This window comes from Coenobita brevimanus, chromosome 61, assembly GCF_032717465.1.
Source record: "Coenobita brevimanus isolate Jiangsu-jjx chromosome 61, ASM3271746v2, whole genome shotgun sequence".
NCBI classification, from domain to species: Eukaryota; Metazoa; Arthropoda; class Malacostraca; order Decapoda; family Coenobitidae; genus Coenobita; species Coenobita brevimanus.
Window position 1 is genome coordinate 44,371,147 of NC_137014.1, and position 25,174 is coordinate 44,396,320.

The 25,174-nt window shown below is 39.8% G+C and overlaps 2 protein-coding genes across 2 annotated transcripts; both read left to right on the forward strand.

The window, feature by feature from the left end:
- Trs20 (trafficking protein particle complex subunit 2) lies at window positions 1–25,174 on the forward strand. Its single transcript, XM_080275369.1, has 5 exons — window positions 1–67; window positions 16,247–16,371; window positions 20,673–20,791; window positions 22,210–22,324; window positions 23,201–25,174. Exons 2-5 carry the CDS (start codon window positions 16,276–16,278, stop codon window positions 23,297–23,299), a joined length of 429 nt encoding a protein of 142 aa, XP_080131495.1. The 5' UTR covers window positions 1–67; window positions 16,247–16,275; the 3' UTR covers window positions 23,300–25,174.
- LOC145403677 (uncharacterized) lies at window positions 672–5,335 on the forward strand. The gene is made up of 2 exons (XM_080275368.1): window positions 672–1,413; window positions 4,473–5,335. Exons 1-2 carry the CDS (start codon window positions 672–674, stop codon window positions 5,333–5,335), a joined length of 1,605 nt encoding a protein of 534 aa, XP_080131494.1.

Here is a 25,174-nt window from a genome sequence, read left to right on the forward strand (position 1 = left end):
CGAGAATAATCGGAGAAAGCTGACACTGGATATTTCTTTCGCTTTTATTATTCACTGCTGGGTCCAGGTTGGTTGATTCTTCACTCTGTATCAATAAAATGAATCGGTAAAACTTGTAAGGTAGGTAATGTGCCTTGTTTTAGCCTGAGTTGTGAGGAAAAACGGTGGAAAGATCGAGGTTCGAGTGGGAGGTTCTTGGCGCTGATTGGCTGGCGGCCACCTCGAGCTGCTCCTCGACCAATGAGGACGAGGCACTGCCGAGTTCCTTTCACCGAGCGCCATATTAAGTGACACCTGCGCCCTCTCACACCTTTTACTTACCTGTACTCTGCTTGAGGGTGTATTGCGGATAGTTTGATTAGTCTGATCAGATCCTGCTTCCTGACTTATCCCAGCTTGTTAAGGCTCCTGCCCAGGGGAGTTGATGAGAGGGTCAAGTCGGACACAGTTCAAGGATAAGGAAAGTTAAGGTGTCAGGCGCAGGATGAGGCAAGAGTACCCACGGTGGCAGAGCATCACCAGCTGCTGTGATGTTTTGTGATACCAAAAGCAAAATGAGAAATTAACTTTAGATCCCAGTGCTGGGATGTTGTGGTGATGTCTGTGGAAGGTTGTGAGTGCCAAGTTGTTACATAGACTCTCATCAAGGATTATTATTGGCTTTACAAACCATGGAGGACCAGGGTGCTGAGAGATCCTCCTCACCTTCAGGCAGTGAGGATGTAGACAGTGATGGTGAGAGTAAGCATGATGATACTGAAAATGGCAAAGAGTCAGATGAAAATGAAGAGGATGGCAAAGATGATGACTCCGACTCAGAAGCCAGTGATGCCAGTAGAGAAGAGGGTGTGGAAAATCCAGGCAAATCAGGTGAAACTCTGAAATGTGAAGACTTGAAAAATATGGAGGTCAAGAAAGACTCCATGAAGGAATTTGGAAGTGCAGCAAGTGAATCCCTTGGTGGCTACGGTATGGATGGGGAATGCTATCCTCTTGCAGACCTACCTCTCGAGGTCATCACAACTGTTGAACCCACCAACTATGCCTACCCAGTCCTAAAAAATATGTCCAATGGTGTCCTGACTCACCGCAACATCTTCACTGAGTTCGAGCGTTCAGTCCTGGTCAACATCATCAACAAATACCGTAACATCGTGGACACACGGAGCCGCACACGCGAGATTTACCTTGAGAAGCAGAACGTGTGGCAGCAGATTGTGGAGGAGTATAATGGGACAGAGAACATCATGGTTCGTACAGAGAAGGAGTTACGCAAGTGCTGGGACAACATGAAGTACCGAGCCAAGCAGGCAGAGAAGGAGATGGTGAAGACGGAGGAGGCTGGGGTTGAGGATGGCAGTGTGCAGGTCAAGGTTGAACCACCTGACCAAGACACCAATACATTTACTTCAGGTGAGGCTCGTGACATTTTCTGGTCGTTCTGTCTGTTCTCAGTCAAACCTGTCTTAATCAAACCACAGCCAAACCTATCTTAATCAAAGCACACCAAGATTTGCTTAACCAAACCTAACAATCTAGTTTAACTTAATCTAACCAACATTAACCACTATTCGAAACTTCTTGAAAAGATTGGAATTGTTTCCTTTTTTTTTCTTTTATACATTTAATTTTGACATCAGTTTTCCATAAATGTAATCTCCATAGAGACAGGATCATCTTATTTTGCAGTTTTCTTCAGGTTTTTCTTTACCAAAATCCTTCCTGTGATTCTTTTAGTATTTTCTGAGTGCACTGTTCAAGGATGCGTTAAAAGAAACACACTGAGGTGGTTTGGATGTGTGGAGAGAATGGAGAGTGAGAGACTGACTAGGAAAGTGTATGTGAGTGAGGTGGAGGGGAGGAGAGGGAGGGGGAGGCCAAGGATGAGATGGAGGGATGGAGTGGAGAGGTACCGTACATGAGAGAGGGGTGTGTGAGCTGGGAGCAGGGCAGTGAAATAGCGGGGGACAGGGCGACATATAGGCGATCTGTTTGTGGCCACCCCTTACGGGATTAAGGTGTCTGGCAATAGATAGATAGGTAGACTGTTCAAGTTTCACTGTTTTTTATATCTTCTACAGTAAGCAGTGAATAGCATTTTACCCATGCAGGGCTAATTCTTTTTTTAAGGTGGTTCACCTCCCCAAAGTCATTATTAAACCGGGTATCCATTGTAAACTGAACTTCATATACCCGGTAAGGCTTGCAGCTTGGCCCTTATAGAACTTTGTTGTGCTTCAAATGAGGTCTGCAGCTTGGTAAGGGTTAAAAAGCAGTCTTTTTACAATTCCCAGAGACACTGAAGACAGACAGATGCTATCTGGTGTGAGCCAAAAAGAGACAGATGCTATCTTAGCATGGCATTTTTGACACAAAATTGCCCTTATCAGACAACCTAATTTATCCTAACCTAAACTATTTTATGCTAACCTTATCCTAACCTAATTTTATGCTAACCTTAACCTAACCAATCCCATATATTTTAGTATTTTCCTAGTTTATTGATGGATCCCCTTTGTGCAAAAAAAAAAAAAAAAAAAAACTGTACATGCTTACAAAATCGCTGAATAAATTCAAAAGTCGGTAAATTTTTTTGTTAATACCGTAGTAGTGTGACCTCTGGGATGAGGAACTGAACAGAGAGTCTTACCAGAGACCAAGCAGTGTGGAGAGCTGCCATTAGGTGACAAGGCCGACGCATGCGAACATGTTAAAGCCTATATAAACGAACAGATGAACAATTGATTAAGAGGTGGTCCTATGTCTCAAGGAGTACCAAATACATAACTAAAGGTACAGTATTACCATAACCTAAACCAGTATCCTTACAAAGTTCCGTTGTAGCGACCTCTGTGCGAGATACAGTAGCCACTGTAAACAACTATGAATATTCAGTAGGAATTAAAGCTGGTTTGTAAAGGATGTTTATAGGAGGAACACTGCTTAGAATAAAAGGCTCTGTAATATAAGCTCATTGTGCATAATCTACAGTAGTCTACCTTAACCCGCGGCGTCCCGTCGACGTGAATTAACGTCCACACGTTTTGTCACTGCCAATCCCGTCGACATACATAAACGTGAATCAGTTGCAAGGACCCTAATTTGCACAATTTTCAATTTTCGCGAGTGATTTTTGGTACGTATACATGGGACACCTTCCTCTACAAGATGCCAGGCAGGGACAATGCCTTACCCAGCATGACCTCCCCCACCCCCTGCATGCCATTGTCTCAGCAATTCACCTGTTATCAGTGACCTGGCCAGTAAAGCCATGTCATGCCACGGTACGAAATTCAGGGCCAAAGTGATTCCCCAATCGATGACAATGTGGAGGACAAACTTTACATAGCATTAGAGGAAGAAACAGTCAGAAATGATGATCAGGTAATGTGGCAAAAAAAGGTCAGGTATGGTGATGAGTTAGTGAGTGAAACAATGCTTATAATGCCTATATTACTGTTTGAAAACCAATATACTCTCGTACTACATATAAATTCGTACCAAGTAAATAAATAAATACCGTTTATGAGCGGTGTGAAATAGTTACCCTCCCATAGAACTTGTTTTCTTTGGTGCCAGCCTGTTAGAAAACCAAGTAAGGTAAGGAGGTACTGCTACCTGGATCGAGTATTTTAAACCTCAGGTGAGCGATTTCTCTATGAATTTTCAATGTTTCTCACCAAAAGCGGAGGTTTGAGGGGGGGGGGGGGGAAAGGTCGGGATTGGGGGCAGTCGGTGGTGGAAAAGTGGTCGGGATGGGGCAGGTTAATATAACTAAAACTAACAATCTAAATTAACCAAATCTAACATAGCCTAACTGGAACAGCTTGGGGCCAGGTTGACCTGTTACTCCACAAATATGGATCTGACCAGTAAATCCCTGTTATATGGCAGGGAAGTGTTTCAAAATGTCATACCATAACCATTTTATGCAACCAGGAGTGTACCTTAGGGGAAAAAGTAAATTCAGGTTTTGACAAGAATGGTACTGAAGAAAATTTTCACCAGTTTTGACAACAGTACCGTACTGAATACAGAGAACGTACCCGAACTCCTACCTTGGTTATACAGTGTAGGTATTTGCAGATTAACGTATTAAATGCGGGGATGTCTTTTTCTAAATACTGTACTCTTTTTTTATTCAGACTGGGATAGACATTTTCTAACTGAGATCATAAGAAAAAGTTTTCGTAAACTCCTTGGGACATGAGACTTGTCCTAAACTGAGCAAAATCTGGTGGCAGCCAGAAAGAAGTAAGAAACACGTCACCCAGGGTCAAGGGGCTAAGTGAATGTACCATATTTAGCTGACATTGAACTGTATGTAATGGACTACAGTAGCCAGCCTTAGGCATAGATACAGTACTGTACTGTATATGAAATAGGGTAATTTGGATTGGCTGTTACCATCATAGTTACTGTTTATTTACACAGCTGATATAATTTTTTTGTTGTGTCAGACTATGAACCAGGTGGAGAAGAGCTCAGCTGGCCAGGTGGCGAGGGTGTTGGGGATGAAGATCGTGAACCAGCACTTAAGCGGGCCAGACAAGAGTCCCCTAAGTTATCCAGCCTTCTCCTGGCAGCTGCAAATAAGCGCTTACCCTCCAAGAAGTCTGGTTCTGGAAAGAGTAGCCTGGTGGGGTCACATAAAAGTTCTAGTGGTGGCCATTATAACTTTCCTGAATGTACCAAGGTTCAGCATGGTAAAAAGAAATCTCAGCCCATGACAGCGCTCAACATGGCTGCTGTGTCAGAGATCCCTATCTTGCCGAAAGGGTTAGCATCTTGCTTATCCATAACTAATATTCCAAACCCAGTCAGTGTTCCAGGACATATGGGAATCCATCCCAGAAGTTCTGCATCACCAAGCAACTCACCGGGTCAAGCCTCTATGAAACCAATGCCTAGTTTAAAAAAGATGGTGCCAAACAAACACCAATCCTCTAACAATAAGACAACTAATAGTAAAAGTCCCAAAAAGTCTAACGGGGTATCTAAAACCAAAGGCCATAATTCAGCCTACCATAATCCCTTGAGTTCGGGATTGACTGTAGACAGTATTGGTGGCAACAGCATGGTCTCACCAACACCGGCTGAAGAGACTGATAAAGTGGAGCATTTGTCTGAGAAAGCTCTGAACACCAAACTAACCACCCAGCGCTTGGAGCAGGAACGAAAAGAGCACGACCTTAGGATGAAGCTGCTTGAAAAGGAGCTCCAAGCCCATACTTATCAGTCCCAGTACTGGTCTCTGAAGCTGAAGTTGCTACGGAGTGGGAGGGAAAATGCAGCTTTGGGTTTTGCTGGTGCTACAAATGGTGATATTGATTAACTGAGCTGTTTGATTACAACAGGGGTAAACTATAGGTTGTGAGTTTGTGATGTTTTTGAAGAGGTGATTTTATAGAATATTTTTAAGATCAACCAGTGTATCCAGTGCTCAGTCTAATGTCTTTTATCAGGTTGTATTTATTAGTCCTCAGAGCTGTGTACATAATGCCTAAATGGTTGTGTATATTTCAGGAATATTTACTGTTATTTAATTTTGATGGAATTTTGCTTGGTGGTTAATAAGTGAGATAAATGACCTCCAGGGATGATATACAGTGTTCTCTTAGAGTGCTTTATCTTACCCAGAGAGGTTGTTCAGAATTAAGCATAATCATCAGCTCAGCCGTATTTTACAGGTATGACCATATGTCAGCGGATTCTAATTACTGTTTTTACACTTTCAGTTACCCAGTAAATACTACATGTACCTTATACAATTCCACTGAGCAATGTTATATTGCCTTAATTGAATTGATTATTAATTTGGTTGTGATGACAGTTTAAAGGTAAATAAGGTTGTATTATTTATTTTCTAGGTACTACATAAGTGTTTTTTCATGCTTTGGACATTATAATTACTAATGCTGTTACATTTTATCCGACAGATCATATGATTGCCATTATTGCACTTTACAGTCCACAAAATGGTTATCTTTGAAAGCCAAGTGCATTTATTCTTTCCTTGACTCTGATCCATTAAAATAATTCTGCACAGTATGCCACTCAAACATTTTTTGTTTTCTACACTTCATGAAATACATGTCTTTCAGTGCTGACAGTACAGTTGTATTTCAGCTAGGATTATCTTAAATTTATTTATTCGTTATACTAGAGTTTTGACATGTACATAGTATGAAGAGAATGAACAGAAGGGCTGTTCCAGCTTGGACTGTATGTGGCAGGGTGTAAAGTGCTATACATCACACATTCTCTTTAAGCACCAGTTTTATTTTAGGCTTATTTATGTAAGTCTGTGATGTGTTAGATTTCTGCACTGATTTATTTATAACCTTTGCTGTACTGTACAGTGCTGTAACTGCAAAGTTTTATTTCTTTTCTCAGTGCTGAATTATTTAATATTAACAGGTTAGATCTCAGTATATATTATTTCACACTAATTTAGCATAAAGCTTAATATATTAAAAACTTGGTAACCATTTAAATTTTGATTATGTGGCAAAAGTCTTCATATGGGAAGTCCATACTGGTAATTTATATATATATATATATCACTTTGATTTCACTTTTTCCATGTAGTAAATCAATATTTAACAATGAATTTTTTGGCAACAAAGTTTACTGAGAGAATATAACTTGTGATTTTGGAATGGGGAAGGGGAGGGGGGTTCCTTGATTATCATCCTGTAACAGACAGCATATGAGCTGCATAAAATTGTGTTAGTAAGAATACAGTACAATATAAAACACAAAGTCATGATTGTACAGAAGATGGTATGGTAATTTTGAAAGTCTGAGAAACATAGTCTGAGTTACAGTAATGTATATTGAGTCTCCCCACCAGCTTATAATATTCATCAACTTGGCTCTTTATTGTAATATTGTAATGTGTGTGTGTATATATATATTATATATATATATATATATATATATATATATATATATATGAGGACTTTTGCCATACAAGGTATTCCCTATTATAAGTACGGTCGTCTCAACAACTTTTTTTTTGTCGTTACCTCCTCACTAAATGAAAACTTAACTGTTAAAGGTCCCATTGCTATCTATGACGCTGATCAGTCACTTTCTGCCAATCTGCAGTAGCACTTGTACGTAATAATTTCTGATATTATAGAACCATATCCATACTTATAATGAGGATTGCCTGTACTGTATTTACATGCCAAAATATAGTGTATGAAATTTGGGTTAGGTGGTTGGTGGGTTTTGACTTTTTACCATTGTGGGTCGTGTTTTAAGTGGCTCTGTAGATTTCACAATGCCTCTTCCTTAGCGATTCCTTGAGCACATTACACCTAAATATCCTCCGGTATTAACTGATGCAAGCATGGGGATACATTTTCAAAATTATTCCTGTTATCTATAGATGATTTTATCCAGCTTAGGAGAGAATTTCTGGACAGGAAGGGTTGAATGTAAACCCCTTAACTCTTTCACCTCTTAATTGTTCCAGTAAATTGAACACAATCACCTAGAAGCTGCAATAATAATGCAAAAGGACATCACCCTGACAGAAAGTGTTAAAACAGTATAAATAATATAGAAGAGAAAATTAAGGTGTAATATACAAATTAAGTCACTATGGGAGAGATGCTACAAACCCTCCTATGCCACTTACAATACAGCCTCAAGTCTTTAGGGTTTTGTGGTCAGTTATCTAGTCCTGGGCTTTTGGGTGAGGTGATTTGGTTGCCATTCTTGTTGTAAAGTGTCAGTTGCAGTCAGAGTTACTGTTCTTTGTGGTCGGAGATTTTTTTCTTTCCCCTCATGAGTTTGACCCTGAAGAGGTGATTGGAACTCTTATACAGTATTGTTATTAGAGGTGTAGGTTAGTTTCCCACCTTTTACCCACTGAGTCTGGGAAAAGCTTTTTCCTTTTATTCTTGCCATTTTTCAACAATATTATTCAGCTTCGCATAGACTTTTCAAATTGGAGGGACTGGATATTGCTTCAATAAATTCCTTCAGTTTGAGAATCCTTCCCTACATTAAAAAATGATAAAAGTCCTGTGGCAAGAATTAAGTAAGAAGGCAATCACCAGGGATTCAAGGGTGTAAATGTACTGGATTATGGTATCCAACTTTAGACTCCTACACCTTGAAACGGATAACATGGGGTTGGCTGTTACTGTGTGCTTATAACTTCTCTTTGATATTGATGTGGCACATGATCATCAGTTACAAGTGTTCTTTGCCCCATCACTGTGAGGAGTCTGGAATAAGTTAAATAAAATCATCTGGTTGTTGTTGCTGTTGGGTTGGGGCAAGTGGTTGTGGCAAGAATAAGACACGAGTGTTCCAAAGGAGTTAAGAGAGACTGCTTTTGACCCCTTCACTGTGAGGCATTTTCTTTGAACATACAGTAATTGTTTGGTGGGAGCAGTAATAATATAAAATCAGACATGGCAGTAAAGGGCTTAGTACGGCAACTGATACTCTGCACTATGTTCTCATGGGTTCAGGAAGTACAGTCACTTTCACTTGTAATAACAGCAGATACTCATTCTGTGATGAACTGGTGTGCAATAAATCGCTTATATGATGAAAAAGTTAAGACTTTTTTTCTATTTACTGTACCATGGAATTTTTGCATATACGATGATTATGATCCTTCATGAAGTCTTATAGGTTGATATGTGATTGCAGTTTTTAGACTCTGTTGGGTAGGTTACCTGTGACTAAAAGCATATCCTCATCGAACACATGTTATAACCGACGATGTACAATAAATTGTTATGATGAATTTTTAAAAATGCACCCTTATCACATAACAAGGGCATGTTATTACATGGGTTGGTGTGGTGGCGGTCATATGAGGCACCAGTGTATTTATTTACAACTTATGAGGACTGTGGCCTGACCATTAAATACGGGCTGTTCCGACACAGCAGACTTGAGACACCAACGCCACCCCCAGAGTACTTGCAAGTGAAGGTGACTGTACCCTAGCACCTAGACCTAACAGTTTATTTCTGCATATGATGTTAGTACAGTATTATCAAGTATGATATTTATACAATCTATGTCCATATCAAAAAGACCGATAATAAATACAGTACAAAGGAATAAGAAGGCATAATATACAAAGAAAGAAAGCTTCGGTAGATATGCTAGAAAGTTGTCTTAAGATATGGGAATCAGTCTGAGGGCTAGTTTATATTGAAAGTGGGTCAAGCACTTGGTAGTGAAAAACAAAACTTTTGGGTTTATCTGCTGGCTCTTAGTTCATTGACATCAACTTGTCTGAGATTTTTTTTCCTTTTTCAGCTTATAATTTGTCATTCAAAGGCTGAATAGAACAGTACTGTACTGCGGTTCCACATCATTTCCATAGCACTTCGTCATTACTGATCTGTTGTTGCAGCTCAGCCTGTGTGATGGAGATGTGGTAATGTTTGGCCAAGTAAACCATTTGGTGGCAACAGCTTTCTAGAAGCGCAATAAAATGATCTGTTTAAAGCTGCAGTAAATGCAAACTTGTTTAAGATACAAAAACTGACCACAGTACTGGGTGTTAAGCATTTTGGGTGCTCTTATTTCTCATAAGCATCATGAAATAGTTTGACGTTAGCTAAAATAAAATGCCAAGTAGGCAGTCTGCAGCCAAAGGGTTAGGATGGACAGAATTTACTGAAGTACTATTTCAGGGTAAGGAGTTGTATACACTGTATTGTAGTTTGGGTATTGGTGCTCTTTTCAGGCCTTCAAGCATAAGTACTGTATTTCTGCTTTATGCACTCAGGGAGCCAAAGGGTTGTACAGTATTTGTGACAGTTAAGGTGGCTTTCTAACATCTCTGTTAATGATCTGCATACTACACGTTATTCTCTAACACATCTTTCACATTAATTAATCTTTCATATTACATACGTAATTCTGTCTTGCAAAGTACATATTATTTTTCTCTAATATTTCTTCTGTAAAAATTTATTTTGCTTATTGCATATTATATTTTTAAAGTTATTTATTACTTATACTGTACCATTTTAACCCCTAGGCTGCAGTGGCCCTAAACATTGCTTATGTCTGTGGTGCACAAAAACTGGTTAAAAAAAAAATCCAGTTTTCATGTGTTTTGACCCACTTGTACCTAATCAAACATTTTAATATTTTAGTCTGACAAAGTTTACGGTACACACTGACGATCTGTGATCCACTTATCAAGCATAAGCAGGCAGTAGGCGCGAAAAATGACTGAAAAGTTCACAATATTTCACGAGTCTCTTCGAGAATGTACAACACAGTCTACCGATTGGCATTTCCAGAATGCCAGACACAGCCAAGAGGTTAAAACTGATATAGTTTTCATTTACAGTACACAGGGGAATGTGCCATATACAGATATAAACTTAAGGAAAAGGAGCTTGAAAGTCTCACGTGATGACTAGACCATGGCCCTTAAGCTCAGCAGCCATTCTAGCACTTCTTTCCTGCCATTTTATTGTGAATAATGCCCTCATTGTTATCATGGTGTTCTGTCTTTTATATGGTTATGAACTGTCTATAACTGTATCATTTGTATTGTTTACAAAGACTCCACCATTGCTTGCATTCATCTGCCATGGTCACCCAGTGGCAGCTTTTCATGCTGCTCGATAATGATGAGAATATTAATGTGCCATATGCAGAAACATATGTACTGTACATGTACGGATGAGGTGCTATGGAACCTACTGACTTGACAAAAGTACAACCCAAGGGAATGGAAATGATGAATAACCATTAAATAACTTTAATCTTTTGATTGCTAGATGATATTTCACAATAATATAAAATCTTATGAAATAAAATGGTCAAGTTTTAATATGGATAAATTACGCTGTCAGCTTCATGCTTACGTGCATATGAGTTTCCAGAAATTCAAGGGGTTGGCTAGTTAAGACGAGAAATTTTGAATAATTCTCTCAAAAACACACCTTAACCCCTAAGCGCTGGGCTATTTATAGCGTGGTCATCCTCTCAGTACTGACATTTTTTTAAAAACAGCCTGTTTTCAAACCTTAATATCTCAGAAAGTATAGCAGTTTGGGAAACGAATGCCATATTGCTCACCAACTGTTCTTTTTGCAAATAAGAACATCCCCAGGTCTGTAGGTGGTTGCATCAATGGGTAAGGATGTGAAGAAGATTATTAAACATTTGGCAAGCGAGGCAGGATGTATTTGTGCATGCCCGCGCGGCCCTGACTTTGGCATCGCTCTTAACGTGATAACTTCTCCATTACTAGATAAACTAGACATAGTTGCATCCAAGGCATGCCCTATGACATTATCCCTGAGCCCTTTCCTAGTATCCTTGGAAAGCGGCTCAGCAGGGGTGGATGATGCAATGGGTCCATGTGAGGCGGGAATGGAATCAGATGAGAGGTTTAAGAAAACATCGCCCTACACCTAGCAGAGTCAAAGTGACGACTGAGGTATGCTCGCCTCGGGTGGGAGGAATTTCTCCAGACACTTAGGTGACGAGATCAAGTGGCAGTCACTTCCAACTATGGCGTGAAAACACTTGCGGTAATATATGACACCCGGCATCACCTATCCACAAATTTTGTGTCGGATATAACCGTCCCCCAGCTGGTAAGGTTTAACTAAATTAAGGTTACGAAATATTACTGATTTATTCTAAGGACTTACAGTAGGTTCGAAGCACATTAAGACAGAATTATATCTATCTATTTATTGCCAGACACCTTAATCCCACAGAGGTGGACACAAACAAATCGCCTCCATGTTGCCGTCCCTTGCCATTTCACTGCCCTTCCCCCAGCTCACACCCCCCTTCTCGCATATACCTCTCCACTCCATCTCATCCTCGGCCTTTCCCTCCCTCCCCTCCCCTCCACCTCATTCACATACACTCTCCTTGTTAGTCTCGCTCTCCATCCTCTCCACATGGCTGAACCACCTCAACGTATTTCTCCTAATGCTTTCTATCACATCCACATCCACACCACAATGCTCCTTCACTTCCTAATTTGTCTGTCTCTCCATGCAACTCCACATGCTCCTCTCAAATAACTTATTTCCACTGCTCTCACTGTTGACTTGTGTCCTGTCAGTAAGGCTCAAGCATCACTTCCTTATGTTAGAAATGGTATTACAATACTGTCATGCAGTGACTTTTTTACTTCCATGTTCACATCCCTATTTCTCATCACTGCTTTCAAAGAACCAGCAACATTTCTTCCTTGTTGTACCCTTTCAAGCACTTCATCCTCCAAACTTCCATCCTTATTCATCACCCTAGCCAAGTACTTAAATGCACTCCCATTTTCCATTTCCTCATCATCCAACCTCACTGAACATTCAGTGACTTCATTTCTCTCGAAGACCATAACTTTACTCTTCCATACATTCACCTTTAGATTCTGTTTCATACACACTCTCCCAAACTCGTTCAACAAGCCTTGCAGTTCCCCTTCATCTTCAGAATTACCAGTAAGCGATAAAGCTATAGTACAGCTAGGAATTCATTTTTTTTGTCTGGAAAACCAGACTTTCAAAACCTTGAACCCTGGCAAATGTCCATCTTAACTGAATTCTACTGCTACCAGACTTTTATTTAATGTAGGAACAGCTACTCATCAAAGGGTTATTAGACTATTACTTAGTCTGTCAACTTGATAAGGTCAATCCTAAACTCAAAAAAATTGTCAGGTGATGGAACAAATAAAATAAAATACATCCACGAGTTGAATGGGTTGATTATCTTGGCTAAGTAGGTGTACCACATGCACTGCAGCAGGATTTTGAGGTGCTGTAACTTATTTTCCATAGTACAGTATCTTTCATTTGCTGAAATGAGAATGTTGAGGCTTAAAGCTAACCCAATGTACTGTAGTTAAAGATATACAGTGGGAGTTTAGAGGATTTGCATATTTTGATGGTGAGTGGTTTGAATGCCTCATTTGGAATGACGGCCTTCCATAGTTGCAATCCTCCAGGCGGTACCTGGAGGTTTTTTGATCATGTAATGTCGTCAAGGGTCGTAGGCTGGTGATCTGTCCTTAGATATACTGACCTAAGATAGGCAAGCTTCAGGCCTGTACACCTCGAAGGAAGTTATATTGCATAAACTCTCAGGGTATCATTTCAAGTGTTTTGAATACTGCTGTTAGCCACTTCAATCTGAGGGTACCTTTTTGAGCTGAAGAAAATCATCGGATGGCAACCGAAATATATTATTAAAGAAGTATAAAGGATTATCACACAGAATGGGCTAAGTATTGGCTGCCATTTTTAATCCCCTTGGTCTTAATGGTACTTCCTAACATGAATGAAATTCTTTGGTGATAAGCCAGAATGTTTTGGAAAAGTGTCATAAGAAGGTATTTTGGTTGCAGTGACTCTATTTCTGAGTAAAAATCATCAGTTGTAAGCTGACGTAAGGTTCTTAGTATTCTGCCAAAACATCAGTTGTGATCATTTTTAATGGTACTGGTGCTCTTGGTTTCAGTATAGCATCACAAAAGTCTGATATTTGCCAGGAAGTATGTATATTAATGCTAAAAGGTTATAACAATTAACTTGGTACTGCCTGAAGTCAGCTATTCAAGTGCCTTCAGAAAGGGTCTCAATATGTGACTGATGTAGAATAATGTAATAGTAATTAAATAATGTTTGCTGCATCCCCTCATGGACTGAAAAAGACCCTTCCTTTAAGTACAAAAGTTGAAGCAGTCAAGTGTTTCTATACCATAAATGATTTTTGCTAAGCCAGGTATGGTGTTTCACACAGCATAATCCCCACATCTCACCATATTGCTGTTGAATTATTATTATTATTATTTTTTGGAGTTACAGTACTTAATGCTCTAATGTAAAGTGCTTTGAATGATAAAAAGAGTACTCTGTATATAAAGTGGAATCTCAGTTACAACTTCTGTTCCCACTGATATCATTTGATATATACATTGTATATGTTTTACATTACTATAATGGGAAAAAGTGTCTTCTAAATCCATTTCCTAATATTATATTGATTAGGCTGTGCTGGTACTGTACCACAATGTACTTTCAAGGGTACTGTAGCTACTTTTTGATCAGTGTACCTTCACTTCCATAAAATTACAGAATATTTTCCATCCCTTTTATTCTATTATGTCACTCACATATTTCAAAACTCTACCAAGTGTTTTAACATTTCAGTCATAGTGTAGTAAAAACAAGATATTTAATATCCTTGCCAATTTAATGAAGTGTTTCATACGAGCATAATATTTACCATAGCTGCGTTATGGTGTTGTGTTAAGAGTTACCATTGATATTTAACTTTAATGTCTTATTTAATGATAATTTTGCTGCTGTTAATGGGACAAAAGTAGTTTCTTTTCTTTTCTTTTCTTTTTATTTCTTTTTTTAAAGTATTGTTCCTGAAGTTTGATTTTGTATAGGGTCTGGTGGAGGACAGATGATTAACTGTATTTGAGAGTGCCTCGTCTTTCCTCAGGAGAGTCATGCGTTCCTGCTACTGAATATCAAAATGACACTGAATAAAGATGATTAAGAAACAGGCTGTTTGTGTTATACTTGCACCTTGCCTTGTAGATGTGTCATATGTTGTTGCTGTTGTTGCTTAACCCTGGTGTGTCTGGCTCAGCAGAATCATCGACCACAAATCGGCAACTGCTTCTTTGGGGCAGTTGTGCAGGTACAATACAGTATATGCACTGTGTAATGATAATAGTGTATTCTGTACCATAATAATCTATGCTTTTTTCTTTTTTTCTTCAACTTTATTTAGTCACATACAGCAGACCCTTGGTTTATACACCCTTCGATTGCATGAAATGTTTTATGTGACTACTTCTATCCCAACCTAGAGTTTTTTGCACGGTGACTAACATGTTTAGCATGGCAAAATCTATGACCAACACTTGGTTCATTCCAAGTGCTATTCATAATACCCATGCGGACTGTGACTATAAGGGCTTTAAGGCCCAGCCTCAGCTCTTCAGGGGTTAGAGGCATCACTCATTAACCCCCCCCTCTAGCCCCTCAGCCTCGGATATCCCCCTCCCAAAACAGTTGTCACCTTGTCATCTTCAGTATAAAGGTAAGTTAAAAATTCCACTTACTGGCCACATGTTACCATTATATTCTTGTACATTTGATCTATGCTTAATGATGATCAGTGTGTTTTTTATGCATATGTTTGGTGGGGGTACATTTTTCAAGAGGGCAGAAATAGGGAGTTTGGGAAAATTCTGGCATTTCCTTCCCCATAGCCTGATAATAGTTGTTTCTATGGAACAGCCTGCCTGATTTATTTTGTGTGAGAGTTTTCATGTTCCCCCCCCCCTTCAAAAGAGGGTCTATTGTATTCATATATGTATATACCTTTCTTGTGGTAGGTTTTGTGGCAAAAACCCTGAAGTTAATTTGGCATCTTGCCAAGCTGCTTAAACATGATGAATGGGACTGACAGCATTCAGACCTGACACCAACAGGCTTTTTTACTGGTGTCTGAATTTATATCTTTTATCTTTTTGAGTCACTGTTGTTTATCATCATCACCATCATTATCATTATTATTATTATTAGTGTTATTAATTTTATTTATTTATTTATTTTTTGAGTCAGTGAAGTTAAGTGAATGCTTGAAGAGATTGCTAAGTCATCCTAGTTGACTGCAAATTTTAAAGGTAGGTGTGATATTCCACTAGATGGTGTCAGGTGGCCCTCCATGTTTACGATTTACTGGATTTGGGAAAAAACTGAACCACAACCAGCTAGGCAAATTTTTTTCTTATTTTAGTCATATATTTGGTTACATTCACTCTGCATCAGTGTTGTTTCTGGGATTTCTTCTCATGGATGAAAGCTGTGACCACCCTTCTAGTTACTGGAACTGGTTATTATAAATTTTATATTTCTGAAAAATTCTTGTATCAATGGAGAAGTTATGAAAGATATATACTGTATTAAGGTTTTGGGTGGGCATATGTAGTATCCTAAGATACTGTATACCAAAAATTCAAGAGTACAGTTTCGCAGGTGTGGTGGAAAAGGATTCCAGGGACTTGAGTGAGTGAGTATATGGTCAATTTTTAAGGGCAATCTGTTGTTTAGTTCTCTATCTATCTTGTTTTTCTCTACCCTGCTTTGTGGATCCTATCTTACCTACTTTTTGGGTGCAAAAAAAAATAATATGGATGATGATGATGATGGCAATGGAAATGATAATGATAGTAATGATGATGATCTGATGACAGTTTTTCAGTGGTGTGTGGAGTAGAAGATAATGGCTGTACCAGGGAACTACTACTTTGCCATCATCGGCCATCATGACAACCCCATGTTTGAGATGGAGTTTGCACCAGCTAACAGAGAACCCAAGGTCAGTTTTTAACTCTTTTACTACAAAAGCACATTGTAATTGGTTTGCCTTTACCTGATAGAACAGGGCCACTGTTATTATTTGAATACAAAGCCATAGTTGCGTGAAATTCGATGAGCCTTAATTTTCTTACTACAATATGGTCACTACTCATTTTACGATGGGGTTACGTCAGGTCATACCTTATCGTATACCGATGTTATCATAAATCGGGAGATTGAAACACATTATATAAAGGGGGTTACATCAACTCAGCTTCCCAAAATCACCTACCCAAGACTGAAATAAAAATGACAACCCATCTTAATCACTTCCTGTGTCGGTCGAAGTTGTCTCCAAGACCAAAACAAACACTATCACACCAATACAGGCAGCATTACTCACTTACAGCAAATTGTTGCAACAACACAACAATCACACTTGTGTAACATTGGCCTGGTGCTACACAATGTATAGGCCTACTGTAGCACAATGCTTGGCTGAGAGGTGACGATAGGGGGGGGGGGGAACACGTGAACGAGTGGAAAAGACGGGGCTTTGAAGGGATGGCAGGACCGCAACTGAACCAAAACAATGCTCTGCACACTGGGGCCTCCATCTTGCCTGAGACAAACGACTGTCGCCTTGTGTGTGCCATGCGCTTCGTACGAAATTTTCCGAGGGCAATATCACTATAGTGGAAAATTCATCAGAAATCAGATATTGGGGTGGAACTTTTCTGTTATCGTTGTAGCAAATTATCATATATCGAATCAACGTAAAACAAGTGGTGACGGTACTAGTCAGATCAACCCTCCACTCTGACTGCACATGGTTTTCAACTGAACTGAAAGGGGCTAGATATCTTTGCCAGGTTACATCAAATGCATTATAGTTTAGCTTATTCTTGCTACCTCCAGATGATTACATTTGCTATTGGAAATGCTTCTATTACTGAATACATTAATGAAGGATCTATCTAACCTCTCCAGTTCAGAAGGTTTCCAACAAAGTATACTGTCTGTGGGGGGGGGGGGGGAATCCATCATCTAATACTACGTTGCCCCAAGAGGAGCGTAGGCACCCGGAGCTAGGCAAGTTGGTCCTAACATTTAAGATGAGAGTGACCAGCCTCACTCATCCCTGAGTGACGTTACGTGAGCAGTAACCCAATCACCCCTTGGATATAAACCTGCACCGGCTCAATCCGATTGAAGCAGCGCAATTACTCACTAAACCACATGGGACTGAATAGGTAAACAGAGCCGTAATTAGTATGAATTATGGTACATTTTGTACTATATATATAGGATGAAGGGAATCTGATTCCTTGTTTTAATAATTAGAAAGTTGTTGTGTATGTGGGTGCTCACACCCAGGTGAGAGTGAATGGAGATTTGAGTGATGAGTTTTCCGTGAATGTTGGTGTGCATCAGGGGTCAGTCTTGAGTCCCATGTTGTTTATCATGGTACTTGAAGCCCTTTCACGTGACTTTAGAAACGGACTCCCGTGGGAGTTGTTGTATGCTGATGATTTGGTGTTGATTGCAGAGAATGAAAGGGAGGCGGAGGAAAGGTTTAGGAAGTGGAGAGATGGTATGGGGCAAAAGGGTTTAAGGGTAAATGCAGATAAAACAAAAGTGATGATATCTAGGGTTGGTGGCGGTACTGTCAAAGACGAGGGAGAGTGGCCATGTGCAGTTTGCCACAAGGGCGTGGGAAGTAATTCCATCTTGTGCGGTGTGTGTGATAAATGGGTGCATAAGAGATGTAGTGGTATCAGAGGTAGACTGCGAGATAATGCTGATTTTATGTGTACAGCGTGCCGGGGTGAGCAGGTGGAGATTGTCAGACGTGAAAGGATTGAACTTGCTGGTGAATCTCTTGAGTGTGTGGAAGAGTTTTGTTATTTAGGAGACATGTTGTGTGCTGGAGGTGGGGCTGGAGCTAGCTCTGTGGCTAGGGTGAGAAGTGGTTGGAAGAAGTTCAGGGAGCTCTTGCCTCTCCTGACATTGAGGGGGCTCTCCCTACGTGCTAAGGGGTCTTTGTATGCAGCGTGTGTTAGGAGTGTAATGCTGTATGGCAGTGAGACCTGGGCAGTGAAGGAGGAAGACATTCGCCGGCTCAGACGTACAGAAATGACAATGATTAGGTGGATGTGCAGTGCGTCCCTGCGTCCAAGGCCTGGAGGGGCTGGGTTTACAATGGAAGAGTTGAGAGGTAGGATGGGACTGGAGTGTGTTGGTGTTGTGATGAGGAGAGGTAGATTGAGGTGGTTTGGACATGTGGAGAGGATGGGGGATGATTATTGGGTGAGGAAGGTGAGAAGTGTTAATATTGGGGGTGGGGTTATGAGGGGTAGACCGAGAAAGACATGGGACGAGGTCATTAAGTGTGACCTTAGGGTTAAGGGACTGAACAGGGAGGCTGCAATGGATCGTGCAGCGTGGAGAGCCGCCATTAGGTGACCAAGGCCGACACATGCAAGCATGTTGGAGCCTTTAAAAACGAAAACAGAAAACGAAAACAGTTGCTTACTCCTGGTCTGTCTGGCCAAGCAAACCCACTGACCACTGGGAAGCAACTTCATTGGGGTTGTCCTATTGGTACAGTTACACCTGGGTATGCAGTTTGGTTACATCAAGTGAACACTCATCGCATAACAATTTATCATATACTGAGGTTGATAAAACATGGGTTCAGTGGGGATATATTGGGGGTGAAACGCCACTTTGCCTAAAATTTAAAAATTTTTTACATTTTTAGGCTTGCTCATGGCACCCTCAGTAGCACTCACATTCGACAAGGAGTAGCATCCTTGCCTGAAATGATTCCCAAGTCACAAGTTTCAGTATTTCACACACAAAAAGTTATCACTCCACTTAATATTGCATACTAGACTATTTGTTGTGCACATACACTGTTATCTGACAATAACATTGGTTTATCACTGGCTTTGCACACACAAAACAGAACGAAAAGGAAGCAATTATTGTGAAAGTAAATACCAGGCAGCCATCTTGGTTCATATATTTGACTGTCGGCTTGTACGGGAGACATTGTGTTAGCACGGGATTGTCATTTGCGGCCACCACAATTATCGTATATGCGGATTTCACCGTCGTTGTAGCAAAACTCGGTATAACTTTTAGTTCATTGTTATACTGCATACTGTACCTAACTGACATATACTGAGGCCTGATTATACTGTACAGTATGTACAATGTGCAGGGGAACCAGCACCCCCTCACGATAGACAACACCTTAACTGGGTTGGACCAGGGTCCTTCCCCACGGCAAGGCACAGGAAAATAAGAGGTTTGGTGTCTGAACACTTCAGCTATTTGGTTTCATCAAGGATTTGCATTGCCACAACATGTAGGCTCCTTGTTAGAACCACTTTCCCAATGTAATGTAACCTTACTTAACTATCAAAAGTGAATTACACAGTTATCATACTAAATCCCTGTCATAGACTTTGCAACATTTGTTACTGGGATTTCTCCTACACTTTGTCTGAAATTATCTGTACGTAGTCTTAATAAAACTGAAAGATATCGGAGTCAGAAGAGCCAAAAAAATTTTCTTTACTGTATTATGTTGCTGATGCATTAATATATGTTTTCACGAATTTTTTTATGATTACTGGTAATTATAATTTATAAAATATTATTTTTGCATATATCCCCTAAGTTATGACTCATAAATGCATACATTGTCAGAAGCTGTCTAATGTACAGTAGTATATTGCTTGCATGCACCTCAGAGAGTAAGGAGTAACTACAGTATTGTTGTTGTAGCCCCATATGCATTTGGATGTCAAGTAACTGGGCACTTCAGGCAGGTGCTACCAGTCTCTCTTTCTCTCTAAGTTATATTGAAGGATTGTATTGTGAAAGTAAGGGTGTGTAAGTGCATTACAGTGTGAGAAGCACCTGTGACTTGAGCTGTGATGGAATGGTGTTGTGGGTGCACAGAGAGACAACTGAGACAACATGTGGTTTGGTTGTAGAGCTTTTGGGTCAGGCAGGACTGTGGTTAATGTGCTAGGGCACAAGACCGAGGTGGCTAGTTATATTATTACTGTTATTATTACAGTACAGTATTTAGAACTCCATACGATGCAACAGTAAAGTGGTTGCCACCCATTATGGCATTAAGGTGTGTGGCAATAAATAGATTAATTTAACTGAAACCTCCACCTGGAGCACATGTCAGTATTCTATCCTTAAATGTTCTAAGCTGCAGTACAGAAGTGAAGCCTCTGTCTTGTAAACTGTGGAGGGGAAAATATGGGACCGACTTACCTTACCATTTTACAGAAAGAGGACCACCGTCACCTCAACCAGTTCATTGCTCATGCCGCCCTCGATCTTGTAGATGAGACCATGTGGACCACCTCCAACATGTACCTCCGCACTGTTGACAAGTTCAATGAGTGGTGAGTTATATATTTGTACAAGTGTGTCATCTGTGTGTACTGATGAGTCATATACTGTAATTATATTGCTGGCAAGTAATTTATTAGTACAGAAAGTCCATATTTTTTGTCCTTTTTTTTTTTTTTCAAACATTTATAATTTTACTTATTTATTTTTTGGTATTAACCCTTTCAGTCTGGTGATATGTCATAATATTATACAGAAAGTCCTGTCTAGTGTGTAGATTGCAGATGTTTGATTGATGATCATACGAAGGCTTGATCCCAAGAGGTTACTGTAGGTTTTTCAATCATGTAGTACCACTAGGGGGAGTAGGCTGATTGAGCATCTACCCTTACTTGTACTGGACAACAATAGCCAAGTCTTTGTCCCCTGCATCTCAACAGGGGCAATAAGGATTGGCTTTTTTATTTTAATACTTTATTTATTTACTTATTTATGTATGTATTTATTTTTTGTTCAGTCCACTAGCTTTACTCTAGATAGCCTTGCTACCTCAAGATGACTTTATTAAACTTAAGCAGGATCTTTGTGTGACCTCAGGGTTAAGGGACTGAACAGGGAGGCTGCAATGGATCGTGCAGCATGGAGAGTCGCCATTAGGTGACCAAGGCCGATGCATGCAAGCATGTTGAAGTCTTTAAAAACAAAACGAAACGAAACGAAAGTCATATGGAGGACTCGAGAATAAATTAAGCTAAAACATCTTAGTGAAGGTGCTAACTAGTGGTGTATATGGAAGGAAAGTCAATGTTGTTGTGACCCCAGGCTGGTCAGGACATGAACTTAGTGGACTGCAGGTTGAAGCTGCCCTTGTACAGTCCAACCTTCTCTGTTTAGGGTTTAGGAAGGGGTTGACAGGGAGGTCAGCAAAGCCTCCCAACATGCCACCATGGATAGGTGTCGTTCTTCAGCACCTGGATCATTATAGGGCAGGGACAGATAACCCAATGATCTTTTAGTTCAGGCTGGCCCTCATGGAGTGATGTGTCAGGCAGTAGATAGATAGACAGATGGAAATGGATGATGAACTGTGAAAGGCATGTTCCTCTGGCTAAATTTAACATAAGACTTGAAATTAAGTGCCTGGTGGTCTAATAGTTTGAATGCCAAAGAAAGCTTTACAATATTTCAGTTTGGGGAAGACCACTTGTAACAGTGGGGTAGGAGCAGTCTTCATTAACCCCTGTACTAAGTGCAGTATTATTTGGGATCTGTTTATCTATATGAAGTAATCTGGTAGGGGGGGGGGGAAGTAATGGACTTAATTTCTTTCTTTCTGTATTTACGCAAAAAAATTAAGATGATATTAGAAAGAACAAAATTATGAGGACATCACTGTATCTGAATAGGTAAAAGACAGGCGACTGGACTGCGTTCTAGGTGTCATTGTCAATAGTACAGTTATTCCCCCCAGGTTTGTGTCTGCCTTTGTAACAGCCGGCCGGATACGTTTCATCTGTCTCCACGACGTGAAGAATGATGATGGCATCAAAAACTTCTTCATGGAGATGTATGAGACTTATATCAAGGTCAGTCATGGGCTGGTTGTATCCTCATGGGCTTAGGAGGCTTTCTGGCATCTCTTCCTTTGCATTTTTTTTTTTATACAAATAATTAAAAAAGAAAAAAGAAACAGCCAGGCCCAAGTTACTCCTGTTGAGGTCTAAGGGTCGCAGCATAGTTTTTATAACAGAGACAAGATCATTAGTGTGTCATCCTATACCTAACTTTTCTTACGGATTATTTGTATCTCCTTAATACTGACAGAACTGTACTCTGTGTAACTATATAACATACAAGTGGATAATGGCATGCTTTACACAGCTATTTAATAATCTGAGGAAGAAGAGGTGATAGAGATCGTCTAAGCCCATAAAAATCTGACAGTTAATGCTTGGTAGATTGTCAGTAGTCATTACACACTGGTCGCAGTAACAGGGTTGGAGAGTGCGATAAGGACTAAGAAAGTGGGTGAGAAAGGGGTGGCATCATGAAGAGGTACACCAAAAAGTAGGTGGAAATAGGTTAATATTTAACTTCAGTATCCAGCAATATGATTAAGTGATAAATTTTTGCCATCTCTGGATGTATACATTTACTGTAACTTAGGACAGACCTCTTGTAGGGAATGTCATTGAAGGCTGTATCTAATTCCAAAAGGTCTCACCAAACCTGAATAAAACTGTCTGGCAGCTGGAATAATCGAATATAAACTCAGAGATAGAATGAGAAAGGGGGAAAGAAGCAGGCAGCACTACATCAAGTGAGTGAATGATGGTTGCCATCCCCTACTTGTACCTGGTTGAAATGACTGGATGCCTACTGTCCGGTAGATTCATGTTCAGATGACCTGGGACAACAGTAATAATACCAATTTTGTCTAAAACACATTTGTTTTGTTGCAGCACTCAATGAATCCATTCTACGAGCCCAACAGCACAATCAAGTCCCCAGCATTCGAGAAGAAGGCACATTTTTACGGCAGGAAATACTTAACAGGATAAAGCAACCATGACTGTTTTATTTACATTTACCTAGCTCTGTGATTCATGTACACTTACAGTCAGTGTTTCCTCCCTACTTATACAGTGTACTGAGCTACAGTCATAAAGGCTGAAGTCAAATCTTAAATCACTTCCAGATCATGGTTTTGTTTGCAAGCTGAGAACAGAAACCAAAAAAGTTCTGCACCTCTAATGAGTCATGAGTAGGGAAAAAGTTTTGACCGTGATTGTACCTAATGATCTTTTTATAAATAACTTTTATTGTTATGCTCACTTCTTTCATACACTCGTACTACCCTGTATCATTCCACCTAGTTTTGTGACCTGACAGGCACTTCACTATGACTTGTCTCCTCTAGGCTGAATACTGCCTGACCACAGAAAGACTAGAATTTGAAATGATGTTAATGTACTGAAGGAGTTAAGGGATTGTTTTAAATCCCATTACTATGAGATCTCTCCTAGGCTTTAATAAATCATTAGTAGTAGCAAGAAAAAAATATATGAGGTGCCCTTATAGTGAAGAGGTTAATGCGATAGGTTATGAGTCAACAGCTCTCAAGTCTGCCATGACTGCTAATGTAGTCATCCCCAAAAGGTATGTTGTCAATTCTGGTCCTCCACAAACATGTTCAGTGTAAGACAGATGAACTGGAAACATTTCGCTGTTAATAATATTGTTTTCCATTACTGTGGTAGCTGAGAGGCTACCACTGCTAGCTACAAAGCTGCTGGTCCAAATGCACCAAGGTTTGATTCCTGGTGCAGGCAGCTGGTACCATTTGACTCAAGTATCCATTCACTCTTGTGGGTTGGAAGAAATAACTTTGGTAACCTGGATGACCTAATGGCCTAGAATCCCAGGACAGCTGGTGAATGACCTGCTGCAGGCTCAGTGACTTATGGACACTGGCTAAACACCTCATAGCATTAACTATCTCAACCTTTATCTCAAAGTTATTGAGAACCTGAACGTGGAGGGTTAAATACTTTATTCATGGGTGAAGATGTGGACCAAGATCAACAACACAACTTTTGTGGATGGCTGTACATACTAAACCATATTCTTAAGCTTTGGTGATTTGCAACACCTCTTCCTTGGCAACTTAATTTGCCCATTACATCTTAATAATCTCCTGTATGGCATCAATACAAACTGTTCATTCTTTAAAAGATAACAAACAGCATAAGATAACTTCAACATCTAATCTGCAATATTGCTAAGGAAAATGTGCTGTGATGTCTGTTATACCAATGGAAACATGACCCACTTGTGTGAAAGTTTTGTATGACATAAGAAAAGTGTCTTTTTGTTTGCTTGAATTTAATTCTGTAGTGTCAGGCTTCCAAGGAATGTGGTTGCCCTGTGCTATCAAAATAAGCATTATCCTTTTTTGGCACGAGGGGGTATGTGCTGCCGTGTTTGGCCATACACCAAGAAACATAAGTAAAACATACTGGATTAAAACATACTGGATATGTGATTTTAAAATCTGATTGTTCATGATGAAAATGATATATAGTTCTATACTGCATAGTTGATAAGATTTGTTCATATATGATTAATTACTGAAGTCTGAATGCATTTAGGTCCATAGGCTGTTTTGCACTACTTGCTTATTATTATTATCCTTCATTTTTTCCTCTTCCTTCTGCTTACAGGTGACTTTATACTCCCACTTCTGTCTCTCTCTCCTTCATTCTTTCTTCTTCCTTCTGCCTATGGGTGACTACACTAAGTGACAAACCAAATGGTTTCCTGGTGTATAGGAAACCATTTACTATGCTGGGTGGTAACCATATAACCAAATTATGGCACCTGGTGTTTAGTGGGTAATTAAGGCACTCCAATCGGATTAAGCCAGTGTGGGTTTA

What these genes read in the sequence shown, in the direction of transcription:
- LOC145403677 (XM_080275368.1), top strand. Translation starts at nt 672, where the DNA reads ATGGAGGACCAGGGTGCTGAGAGATCCTCCTCACCTTCAGGCAGTGAG. An exon ending in CACCAATACATTTACTTCAG is followed by an intron (nt 1,414 to 4,472) that starts GTGAGGCTCGTG and finishes ACTATGAACCAG; the next exon opens with GTGGAGAAGAGCTCAGCTGG.
- Trs20 (XM_080275369.1), top strand. Translation starts at nt 16,276, where the DNA reads ATGGCTGTACCAGGGAACTACTACTTTGCCATCATCGGCCATCATGAC. An exon ending in CAGCTAACAGAGAACCCAAG is followed by an intron (nt 16,372 to 20,672) that starts GTCAGTTTTTAA and finishes ACCATTTTACAG; the next exon opens with AAAGAGGACCACCGTCACCT. An exon ending in GTTGACAAGTTCAATGAGTG is followed by an intron (nt 20,792 to 22,209) that starts GTGAGTTATATA and finishes TATTCCCCCCAG; the next exon opens with GTTTGTGTCTGCCTTTGTAA.